We start from the raw sequence: 12207 nt of genomic DNA, 5'->3' as shown, positions 1-12207 counted from the left end.
TGGAAGGTTATTTCGGGGCCGTGTATTACCACATAAAACAAATATGTAAGCGGTCGGTCGGTAATTTCGTTGAAATTGCGAATTTTGCCGACGTGATAGCGGGTAATCGCTGAAAAAAATCCACGACGACCTTTCACCACCGCATACTTCAACAATCTCGTATTTTTTTTTTACGTTACGTCAACCGTAAGTAAAAACCTAAGAACCTAGATTATATTTCACCTTTTTCCATCCTCGCTGCATTATTAGGAGGAATTTGCTTTTTATTCTTCTTGTTTCATACGACCGGACAACGATCAAATAAATTCGATACGCATGGTTAATTCGATCACAGCATTAATCGGCTGTTTCGTCAGATTCCGACGTGTGCGTGGGCCATCTCTTCATTCATCACGATCGTCTGAGCCTACTTGCGCGCGTCGTTAACGATTTTACGTAGCGAAATCATTTCTTCGGTCACGTTAAAATCTCACGCTTTGTACGAGTACTGCTACTAATTATCTGTGAGTGAGAAAAAATATATAAGCCGCGTTATCGAGAATATATTCTTTGTCAGTTTCTCAGTTCCTTTTCTCGCAAGCATCTTGATTAAATGACGTCAGAAAACTCTTAAGGCTGAAATTCTTGCGGAATACGTTGAAATAAAAGGATACATCCATAAAATGACGTTCGATTGAGCACACTTGCACATTTTTCCAAAATTCTCCTATTTTAATAATCAATAAATAACTATAAAATTAACACGACAAAATTATGAAAAAAGGTAGGCTGAAAAGGAATGCCGTATTAATTTTAGTTGTTTTTTTTTATTGTTAGAGCGAAAGGAAAGTTTTCGTCAAACAAAACGATTGTAGGGAAGGACCTGAGCTATAAACAAAACTTCCGATATTGTGTTAAGCTTCTCTCACGATTTTTTGCTCGATTAATATCGCGTAATAACATGTCGATACGCAATTCGTTGATATGCCGTGACGATTGGAGATGCTTAATTAATCCCAGTGAAATTACTATTAATTACTATTTTCGACGTGCAATATCGATAGGTAGAATCGCACGTAGTACAGATAGGTGGCCGCGTAACTCATCCGAGTGAAGGCTCCGCGCCATTTGCTCTGTAATCGGGGATAAATGGCATTATGTAATATTTCGTGCGATGCGGAAGGTTCGTCGTATGTTACACATGTACGTATCTGTATGCGCGAGCGCGCTCGTCGTTATTCTTCGTCGGGCCTTCGACGGGAGGGTCTTTGATCCGGCTATGTTACCTTTCAAAAAAGTGAGATGCCACTTGTGCGAAGTGAGTCAGGGTGAATTGCGCAGGAAGGTGTCCAAATATACTGACCTGCGATTCGCAACATCTATCCTCGAGACTGTGCACTTGAATGCTGAAGGTGGGTGGGTTTACACAAGGTATATCTCACGATTGGGAAAGTTACTTTTTTTAAAACTTACCGTTATGCTCATTTCGAAAAATAACTTATTATTGTTGCTTAAAAGGTGCTCTTGCAATTTTCTCGAATAAACTTACTTGAAAGTTTCACGTGAAAGTAAAGTGACTACATGGAATATAAATTGTCTTACTTCGAATTGTTGATATTTTCACTTGAAATGAAGAGTGAATTTGATGTATTACTCTGGACCAAATTTACTTGAACATTGACTGAAACATTCATTCGTATGAATGCCATGTTAAGTTCGATTTAAATATTCACTTTTGTGATTCCGAGTAGCAATATTTTCACTATCGCTTCGAGTGAATTTTTTCTTGTTTTAATTTTTCGTTAGTACACCGATTTTCTTTTTGTGTTTAATTTCACACATTGGATTTGTAAGATCAAATAATTTTTCTGTTGCCTTAAAAGGAGAGGGCCTTGTCCCAATCGTTGCTTTAATTAAATAATTTAAGGAAAATAATTCATCATCCTGTCAGTTTGATATTAGTGGCGTCTCATATATTTTCTGACTTATCAAATGATCCTCGTATTGCCTAAGCTTTAAAAATGACAACTATTATTGAGGGTAATTAACGATTTGTCTATAAATTTAATATATCAAATATGTCAATATTTAGTAAAATTTTCATTCATAATTTGTTAATCGATACTAAAGTACAAAGTGTGTTATTTTAACACTTAACCAGTTAACTGCTTTTGACGAGTATACTCGTCATGAAAAAAGTACAAAATTTTCGCGGCAATTTAAGGTATGGCAATTTAAGGTTAAAATTTTGTACTTTTTTCACGACGAGTATACTCGTCAAAAACAAATTAACTGGTTAAACATGTTAAACATCGACCTAACATAAAATATTGAAATAACATAAATACGATATTAAATTAATACAAATAAATACGATGTTACATTAACACAGATATGTTACAAATTTAACACAAAAATGGTAACGAGGATTTTGAGGACCATTTTAGCACAAACTATTTCTTTACTGTACAGATAATCTTGAATGTAAGTGAAATAAACTAGTTTCGCGACTCGTCTCACACTTTCTTATTAGCTGCCATTAACGTCGCTTTACAGTGATATATTCATAATGACGGGTATTTTTTTATACGTGCGGCGATGTGTGTTCGCGATTTAATGAAATTTACAGTGTGCAATCTGGATGTTACATACGCTGGGGAAAGTTGATCTCCGCGGACGTGTGCTACGTAAATTTCCCGATGACATAATACAAAACATCTGACGATGTTCTTACGGGCAATCCAAGCGCTGAACTTGATACAATAAGAGAGAAAAACGCTAGCGTGTATCTTTTGTCTACTTTTGCGAATGATTATTCGTTACGCTTTGAAAATCGTTCTCTTAATGTGGAAATTATAGCTAAGTTAATTCAATTGACGTAAGACTAAAATTCAAGGTATATTTCGAATTTGAGACAGCACACGGTTCTTTTGTTTAAGTTACAAACGACCTCGGCGAGTGTGAAATGAAGCTAACTATAAGCTTTTCAAATGAAATTTATCTCATCGCGGCCATATAGACACATGATGCATATTCGCAAACAGACAAATATGGTAGCGGCTGTTTTCTGGAATTATCTGCAAAATAAGTGAATATTGTATGCCTCAGGGCTGAATAACCGTCGAGATGCTTCTTCGCCGACTATATAATTATAACGGAAGTGTGATGTATTATTAGTCGCAATGTTTCGGCCGCTATGATTTTTCGTCGCCGAATGAACGTCCCACAAAAATCACACTCAATTGTTATATCGAACAACGAGTCGACAACAGCAGTTTTTCAGTTTGAACAACATAATGAGTACGTTTAAGTAAGGTCTGGAACTGAGGTAAATAGGGATCGAGGTAATGCACACAATAGACATTTTTATGAAAAGATATCTTTATTTAGAAAAGGCAGACGAGTGTTCTCATGCAAAATCGGTGTAATCCTATAATACTGTTTTACATATTTCTAATGGAAGGCAGGACCGTACGTGGGCGACGGTATTCCCGAGTAAGTGTTCCTCGCGCCGAAATTATTATAACTATCTACAGCATTGGAGCCCGACTGATAATTGTAGTTGTTATTATAATGTCCGCCACCTGACTGGTAGTTGTAGCCACCTTGGTTTCCTGTCAGAATATTGAGACGATAGAAAAATTATAGAAGAATTATAGAAGAAAAAGAAATATATACATAGGGTGTATGTTTCGTACAAGCGCTCGTCTGAAGGTAGAACGGATTAAACTGAGTAGAAAAGTCTTCTACCATTTTGCAAACAACCACGCAAACATTTCAGTTATCAATTATTGAAAATGGCCCTATATACAGGTTTCTTTAATTAATAACTGAAAAGTTTGTTAGGACTTTTTTGTTCAGAGTGGCCCAATTTACATCACATTGGTAGTTGTTGTACTTAGCGACAGATATCAGTACATTGAACTTTGAATTTGCTGTTAGATAACGCAATTACATTCTTTGAGTAATACGAAGATGTAATCGTCACTTATCCGTACAGGCGGAACATGTACATGTATGGAATCAGCAGGGGTGAAGATGGATCCTCAAAATTTAGTGAGAAAAAATAACGGATATTATAAGGATTCTTTTTGATTAACGATAACGAATTACTTTTCAAAAAATGATAAGAGTAATGAGCGAGTGATTTTTTCTTTCGACGAATTATTTTGAGAAAGTAACTTCGTTGAAACGCATACCTCCGGCGTAACCGTTGCTCCCCTGGTAGCCTTGCCCGGCATTATTATAGTCGCCATTCTGCTGATTGTACTGATCCTGGTAAGTCGCGGTACCCTCGTACCTGACGTCGGCGTGGAAACCGGTCCTCCAGTCTGCGGTATAAGTGACGATTTGCGTTCTACCATCCGGCAGCTGCACTCTGTATTCACCGCGCACGGTTTCGCCGTCGCTCGACTCCCGCCTGCCAAAGTCGTTCCCAGTGGCTTGGTCCTTGACAGAGTATCCGAACTCGTATGCCTTAGGCTGGAAGAAACGGAAAAAACGTCAGTTTCACGCGAGAGGCTGCAAATCGAGGGGTCGCGTTGGAGACCGCATCAGACTATAATGCGGATTAGGGATTAGAATTTGACAGATTAACTAACTCCGACTCGGTTTGTGTAACAAGGTGTGCGTCGTGTAAAACGATGATTTGTTCATATGAGAAAGAGAGGAAGAAAAAGATTATTTTCCCCTCTAATCACGTGTATGTCGAGGGAGGAAATTAACAATGAGCTAATTGTTCCGAAAGCCACGTCTCATCTCATTCGCTGTATTTATCTTCGTGCGTGTGCACGACGCGAATTGAGTTACTTAACTTCGGATCGTAAAAGGATATAAAACCGTGACACAACATCGAAATATATTGGCGGTCTATATTAAAACTACCTAACAAAAAAATCATTCAGGTGGAGCAGTTCAGAGCACGCTTCTTCGATTTATGCAACCGGGTCAGCCGTTCAATGTTACTTCCAGAACACGATCCGAGATTTACAACGTTCAATTCTGACCTCGGGAGTGTCCGTTTCTCGCAAGAACCGTCGGAAATGGACCGGTATTGCAGGGAGATTCAAAGTAGGGATCTCGATTTATAGAAAGTAACATTGAATTCCTCGAACAAAGGAGGCGTCTGTTCCAATGATGTAATACATTTTTTTTTTCTGCCGATGTATTCTACATTGGCTCGCGACCAAAATCGGCTATGAAATTTTGAGTGATCGTGAGTCACCTCGGATTTCACAAAATTACGAACTCAAAAGTTTAATCGAAAACGCGAGAAAAAAATATCTGCCGTCTTGATTATTATCATTTTAGAGTAATTTGTCCATAATAGGAGAAAAAAATCCGCATAACAAACAAACGGCTTAATTATTGCTGGTGCAATTTCAAATCCTATTGAGGAAGGCATAGCTCAACTAATGAAGATCGAAGACGAGCCTGATCTCACGTTATCTCAGATCGCGCGAATTTCCAATCGAGCAAATGCAACGTCGCGTTTAACAACTTGTAAAAAACTATTCCATCTGTAGTTAATTATCGCTACAGAAGAATCGGACTTGATTCGCAAAATGATAATTACGTAGGTAGGCATAGGTGGCAGTGAAGTTGTGATGGGAATTATAGCGTAACGGAGTACGGGGGCTAACTGTATGCATTATCTTCGATCATGCGTGCGACTTTGCACCGAAGGTTGCTTAACTTCGTATGTGTACGTACGACAAATACCTCATTATCTATGTAATCCTGACTATCGTGTCCATCATAATGGCCCCCGAATCCGTTCCCACCACCCTGTACACCGCTATGATGACTTCCACCTGCGAAATTGCCCGGAACTCCATACTGATTGTTGAGGGGTGGTTCGCAATGCACGAGGCTGATGCTCGCTATTAGGGCGAACAATACCTGTCATAAGAGTATAAGAGATTAAGATACATCGACAAAGATTGAATTCTGTTCATAACGCTGACTCTATATTTGTCATCTGATTTAGTCGATTCTTCAGCTAAAATTGTTTATATTATACTATTAGACTATCTTTTTAATAGATGAAAAGAACATACATACAATTATATTTCGTTAATTTTATACTATTGATTCAATTTTATGTAGTTCAAATTCCTATGTTCTTCGTTAAGACATTGTTGACTGCGGTGTTGATTTCCATTGATTGTGCAAAAGCTTTATTGACGATCGAATTAACAAAAGTACGATGAATTAAACATAATTCGAGACGCATGAAAAAGTATCACTCAGAATAACTTGAATCATGTTAAACAAATTCGATTTTAGGATTGCGTACGGCGAATCAATTAATTCTTTCAGCAAAATTTTGGCATTTTTTCAATTTTTTGTTTGTGTAAAACAATAGCTCAAAATTTTGTTCAACGAGACGATCATAAATCTAACGATCACTAATCCAACACGTTATTGATTATATTATTTATCATATAATTTTTTAATTGATCTTTCAACCAGAGTTGCTCGTATTATATAATCAGATCAATTTTTTAGTAATTGAGAAGAATATCTTACATAAAATTATATTTCAGTTTCATTAACTTATACTGTTGATTAAATTTTATAATTCAAACTTTTATGTTAGATCGTTGATATGACTCAATTTTTATTCAACTTGACTCGATTGCAATTTGGCAGCAACAAAATTTGCGTATTTCTGAAACTTAGTTATCTTCTTCCGATTTTTCTTAGTATACTTTTATATTTTCTTAGTATAACTTTTATTTTGTTTTATTAAATTTCTCTCTCTCTCCCTCTCTCTCTCTTTTAGCTATACGAGCAATTTTTCACATGCAATTAAATATGCTTCATAAGTGACTTAATACGTTTGCTACCAGGGTTTATTTGCAGGACCATCTCTTCCCAGCGCATTTTATCCGAGAGACATCCTGAAAACACCCTTAGGACGTTCCTCGGATAAAATCTGCGCTGTATGAATCGTATCTTTTTTTTTTCATTACGCAGTTATGTAAAACGGATTTAGTTTGATAAAGTGGATATAGAGAAAAAACAAATTTTTACTGTCACACCTATGTGACGCTAGTCATCTCTCATGAGAGATCGTTGCGACACACATATAAAACGTTGTAGAGAAGGTGTTAATAAAATACGGTAGTATCAGCCACCGCTTCATGGCATTAAACTTGTTAACTTATGCCGAACAAGACGGGACATGAGAAATTTATTTTTGCAGCGAGTAGACACGCAGTGATAATGTATTTCATGCATTAAATATACAATGAAAATAAATAAACGGGCGATCTACGAGAAGTACACGATCTCTTAACGGGAACTGATATAATTAGATCCTAAAATATTTCCGATGGATTCCCAGGCGTGCTTTTCACGCATTAGATGAGACCGCCAGATGATCAACAACAACGCGCGCGCACGTTGCGTAGGCGGGAAATTAGAGTCACGCATCTCTATCTTTTCCTCTCGTTTCTACCGTATCGTGAGAAAGTGCACGATATTACATCACTGACACTTTAAAAACTGACGCAAGACTAAACATAACAGTAAAAGAATCAGAGATCTCTTAAGCACGTAATCCGTGACTTTTCCGCGGGAAAACATCTCTCGTACGCACGATTTTTTCAGACAATTAAGTGGCTACTTCGAGACTAATGCATGGGTATATGAGGGGAGATTAAATCTCGCGTATAACGTTTTGCGCGATGTTACAACGTTCGAGCATTATGATACCGCAGATTTTCACGAAAATGTAATTGCTTGGCGAGAAACGTTTGTCGCATCTTTCGTGAAGTTTCATTTAATAAATTTGAGAAACGTACTAAATTTCACACAAATGTATTATCATTAACGACTGTGTCTGTCGATCTTTGGATTTCACTTTAGTGAAACTAAAATTACTATTTGATTAAATTATTCTGACCGCTTTTAAGTCTGAACTCTTTGTACATTTTACTAATCGTACTAATCTTTTCACGCGATGAGTACAATGTACTGTGAGTATAAATCAGTCGAAATATTGTGCGAAAATCCAATTTAATGGCAGGATCTCACGTTATCAATTAATTAATTGAACTTTTACTGACGGATATATACGAGTGTAATAATTAACATGTAACCACAGTAACCTAGTATCATCGAACGAATGTGTAAATTAACATTATTGTGATGGTGTCAGTGAACATTATCGCTGCTAACATTTGTGATATTGCATATTAAAGACCATAATCTGCATAATCTTTCCTGCATTTCATATTATTAACGTCGTTCCGTTGTCTTATTAATCTAGTCTCTGGTTATTGCTCTACGAGATTATTGAATTTAAGTTTGTCGATCAAAATAACAACTACTGATAATACTTTATAAAATATCTAATATCGTCCGAAATGTAATACAACAAAAATACACATGAGTGAGACATAAAAGTTTTACAAGTAATACGAGTGATAATTAGACGATATAATATGTAGTGTGATTAGTAAAATTCTATATAAATTAAAAATGCTCGCTCATTTAGCTTCGATAATTTTCCGAATTCTTATGTTATGGTTTAACTATACACGAGACATTGAAAAAATAATGCCAAATACTTTTACTTTTCTCACATTTCCAATTCGACAGCCGGCATTATTTCGACCGCGAACGTTGTTAGCCGGTAACTTGTGGGAACTTACATCGTTCAATGTCGTTCAATGAGCACAGTCCAGACGCGACGAAGAAATCCATCCCGAAAGAAAGACACACCCGCAGTACGATGAGAGAGTCTCCCTCTCGACGGAGAGAAAAGATCGATATAACTGAACGCAGAGGTTGTTCGATCTATTCGCGCGAGTCGGTACCGTCGCTCGGTATCATCCCCGTATAGCGGCGTCGACAATCGCATTACCTGTCGCACTACCGAATCCATGTAATCTCAAGGAGTGGTGATCTTGCGGGGGTGGATGGTGATGGTGATGATGGTTACGGTGATGCGAGACGACGGGCGCACTCGTGTCAAGAGGAAGCACACAGGACTGAATGCTGAAATATGGTGACGTTTCGGCGCGCATACCGGTACTTATATAGAGAGCTCTCTCTATCTCTCCACGAGGAGAGGATACGTTTCCTACCGCCGCCGACGTCGAAGAGGAGGCGCAGAACGAGAGCGAAGGGAACAGCGGAGATTCCTCCGGACGCGTCAACAAGTATAAGCGGCCGAGTATACTCCAGTTCACATAGGGACATTGCGCATGTGGAAAGACCGCGCTTTATTTCCCATTGTTCCCCGGCGCAGCGGTGTGCGCGATTTCGGGCCGAAGGAGAGGAGAATATATGTAGGGAGCGGAGGACGCGTGAAGACGAGCGGAGCGGAGCCGAGGATTGGCGACGCGTCTATGCCGCGCGCGCGCGCGCGCAGAGAAAGCTGATTACTTCATCGCGTGGGACAGCCTGCGCGGCGCGCCGCTGCTTGCCTTCTTCGAGCGGACTAATTAGGCAATTGAGACTTAATTAAGCCGCAGGACCAGCGGGCGGACGTCACACGGGTCCACGATCGGGTCCACGGGAATGAGTGCGATCGCTAGCTCGTTTCCGCAACTACCGAAAGAGGTGCGGAACCGCGTGAGAGGAGGCTGTTGCGAACAGGGGTTGCTTCTGAAAAGAAGAGATAAAGAGAGAGGGGGGGGGGGAGACGACGTTCAAGATATTATATATACGTTTTTTATTATATTTTATCTCATTTATTATACTCAACTACTTAATTTTCATCATATTTAACACAAGTATTGGCAAACTTTCGTTTCTGCAAAAGGATTGTTAAAGATCAATATTATAAATATTTGGTTGAGTCTTTGAATCGGAACTGCGACGAAGAAAAGATGCTCGTATAGCGAGGACAAGTCAACCCTGTCGTCCCTGTTTTGAAAATGAGCCAATTGCGTGTTGATTATTCAACGAGAGATTATTCAACGTGTCGCTCCGTAAATCCTGCCTTTCGATTTCCTTTGTTGTGCTCACCACGTTGTCGTCGTTGTCGCGCATCATCTGGAGCGTCACTAATAATGCTGTCTCACCTTTCATTTTTTTCTTTTCAGTGAATACGCACGTCGATCCTGTGTCCTTGAAAGGACTTCTCGTTGTACGCAAGCACCCCGGCGTGTCATCATCCTCCATAATATATTAATATCGCCTGCACCAACCATCGTAACGATATGTTAATGCCGCAATGTAGCTCGTTACATCAAGTAGTAGTTGGGTCGCGCAAGGCCCAAACGCCGCGCGTTAACCCTTTCGCAGCAGACCCAATTATGGTCATACTTCTTGTTCACTTTAACTACTATTGCAGAAACCTACGTGTAAGAAAGAAAGGTTTTCGATGGCAGACCCATTGAACATTGGTGAGCCGATCGCCAAATTACTAATACCAGCCGATTCTCATCGTGAGATTTTCTTATTTTTATTAATTGCTCGCGTGCGATTTTCTTGTTATTCCACATTCTTTTCTTCGATTCGGCCTATTTTTTCATTACGTAACGTCCGAATTGCCTTGCACGGCCATCGATTTAATAAAGGATAGTAAAGGCCAGATCGGGAACACCAAGTTCGACTAATAGTTCTCTAATACATTGGCAAATTTCGAGGAAATTTATTTATTTTTAATGACGCCGTACGTTGACGAAACAATGCATCAATCAGTCGGAGAGTCGACGGTGTGTTATGTGGTGAATTGCGTTTAATACACCGGCTGGCCGCCGTGAACACGTTTTACAATAAAGACGACATATCGAAAGATACACGTGTGTTTTTACATTATCGCAACTCCTTTAGTGTTCGACCATCATATAAAATATCGCCAACTCTTCGATGGTCAAATGTGGGATATGTTTCGCGAGCGATAGTCATCTCGTTGAGGCTCACGCGACGGCACTGGATACTTAACTCGGCTTTCCTAAGTGATGCGCTTGCTTTCTACACTCGCGGCCGCAAAGAACCGGGCCAGTCAGCAATTCCGTACGCGATGATACAATCTGATTTAAATTTGACGCTATTTGCTCTTCTTACCTATGATTACTTAACGGCGGATAATTCGTTTCGTAACGCAACGCCGACGGCCACGCAATCCTTCCCTCATCAGCGTCCACCACCGATCTATTCATTGGGCCACGCTTGCGAATCCATCTACTTCTCCGTAACGACGATGTTCAAATAGCTGCGATTGAATGCTGCGAAAAGCACTATACGGGCAAATCGTTCAGAATTAAGAGAACAATTGATTCTCATCGTTCTTTATCGGCGTTCTATAAATAATATTAAATACCGGATAACTCGTTATAAGGTACAAAAGGCAAATGTGTATTAATATAGCGCATTTTGTTGTAGAATATAAAAAATATCAATGCTATTGTAAACTGCGAAACGATTTAAATGAAATAAGAGAAGCAAGAAATAGATACTGATTCAGTGATGGAAGCAAAAAATTTCCAATAATAGGTACATCTTAAGGGGATGCTCGAATTTGATCGATAACGTAGAGGCAATCCTCAAAATATCATAAACACTGACGTTATTCTGTTTGTTCCATATAGGTCTTACATAAATGTTAGTGCGATATAAATGTGAATGAAATATGCTACTCTGTTTTGCCATATTTAATTGTGCAATCAATGCGGTTTACAGAAAGAAGTCAGTATTTTGCCGGTTAAATTTTCGAGTATATCATCCCTTTAAGAGCAAGAAAATAAGCAAAACACTTTATCCATTTCCTGTTAAGATATATCCTTGTTTTTTTTTTAATTATTAATTATTGATACTGTTGCCAGCGTAGAAAAACAGTTTGATACGCGAAACGTGAGACATTTTGTGCGGCTCGCATAGGTTATTCAGTCATTATGCTACGTTAGAGACTGTTTATCGCACTTTTTAACGAGTCAAATACCGAGTTTCGATTCGTTGACATTTGTATTACGGAAAATCGCGCTACAGTTCGCTGAATGATATGCAACGATGCTCTCGAGATACGAGAGTGTGTTACTAAATTCTACCGCAAATTGAAGATGCATGGCTGGTCAGCGAGTACGTAACGAAAAGTCAGATAAGGTGGGAAAAAAATGTACCATACGGTGTTGTTCTCCCGCTGCGAGAGTTGCACTCATATTTCTCGTTTTAAATTCAAAAGTTAGGTAGGTTATATTTCTCGTTTATTTAAATTTCAAAAGCCACTTTGCAAACATTCGCAAATGTCTCTCGATATGATATTAATCA

The 12207-nt window shown here is 38.8% G+C and overlaps 1 protein-coding gene across 1 annotated transcript; it reads right to left on the bottom strand.

The window, feature by feature from the left end:
* Window positions 1-3432: 3432 nt before the first annotated feature.
* On the bottom strand, window positions 3433-8875 carry LOC106751680 (pro-resilin-like). Its single transcript, XM_014632687.1, has 4 exons — window positions 8855-8875; window positions 5701-5880; window positions 4179-4461; window positions 3433-3593 (listed from the first exon to the last, which is right to left on the bottom strand). The coding sequence occupies exons 1-4, from the start codon at window positions 8873-8875 to the stop codon at window positions 3433-3435; spliced, it is 645 nt and encodes a 214-aa protein (XP_014488173.1).
* Between the last annotated feature and the right edge of the window lie 3332 nt (window positions 8876-12207).

This window comes from Dinoponera quadriceps, unplaced genomic scaffold, assembly GCF_001313825.1.
Source record: "Dinoponera quadriceps isolate SergipeBrazil2010 unplaced genomic scaffold, ASM131382v1 scaffold115, whole genome shotgun sequence".
Lineage (NCBI taxonomy): Eukaryota > Metazoa > Arthropoda > Insecta > Hymenoptera > Formicidae > Dinoponera > Dinoponera quadriceps.
This window is presented reverse-complemented; position numbering and strand designations above follow the sequence as displayed.

What these genes read in the sequence shown, in the direction of transcription:
- LOC106751680 (XM_014632687.1), bottom strand. Translation starts at nt 8,875, where the DNA reads ATGGATTCGGTAGTGCGACAG. An exon ending in TGGATTCGGTAGTGCGACAG is followed by an intron (nt 5,881 to 8,854) that starts GTAATGCGATTG and finishes CTCTTATGACAG; the next exon opens with GTATTGTTCGCCCTAATAGC. An exon ending in GAGCAACGGTTACGCCGGAG is followed by an intron (nt 3,594 to 4,178) that starts GTATGCGTTTCA and finishes ATATTCTGACAG; the next exon opens with GAAACCAAGGTGGCTACAAC.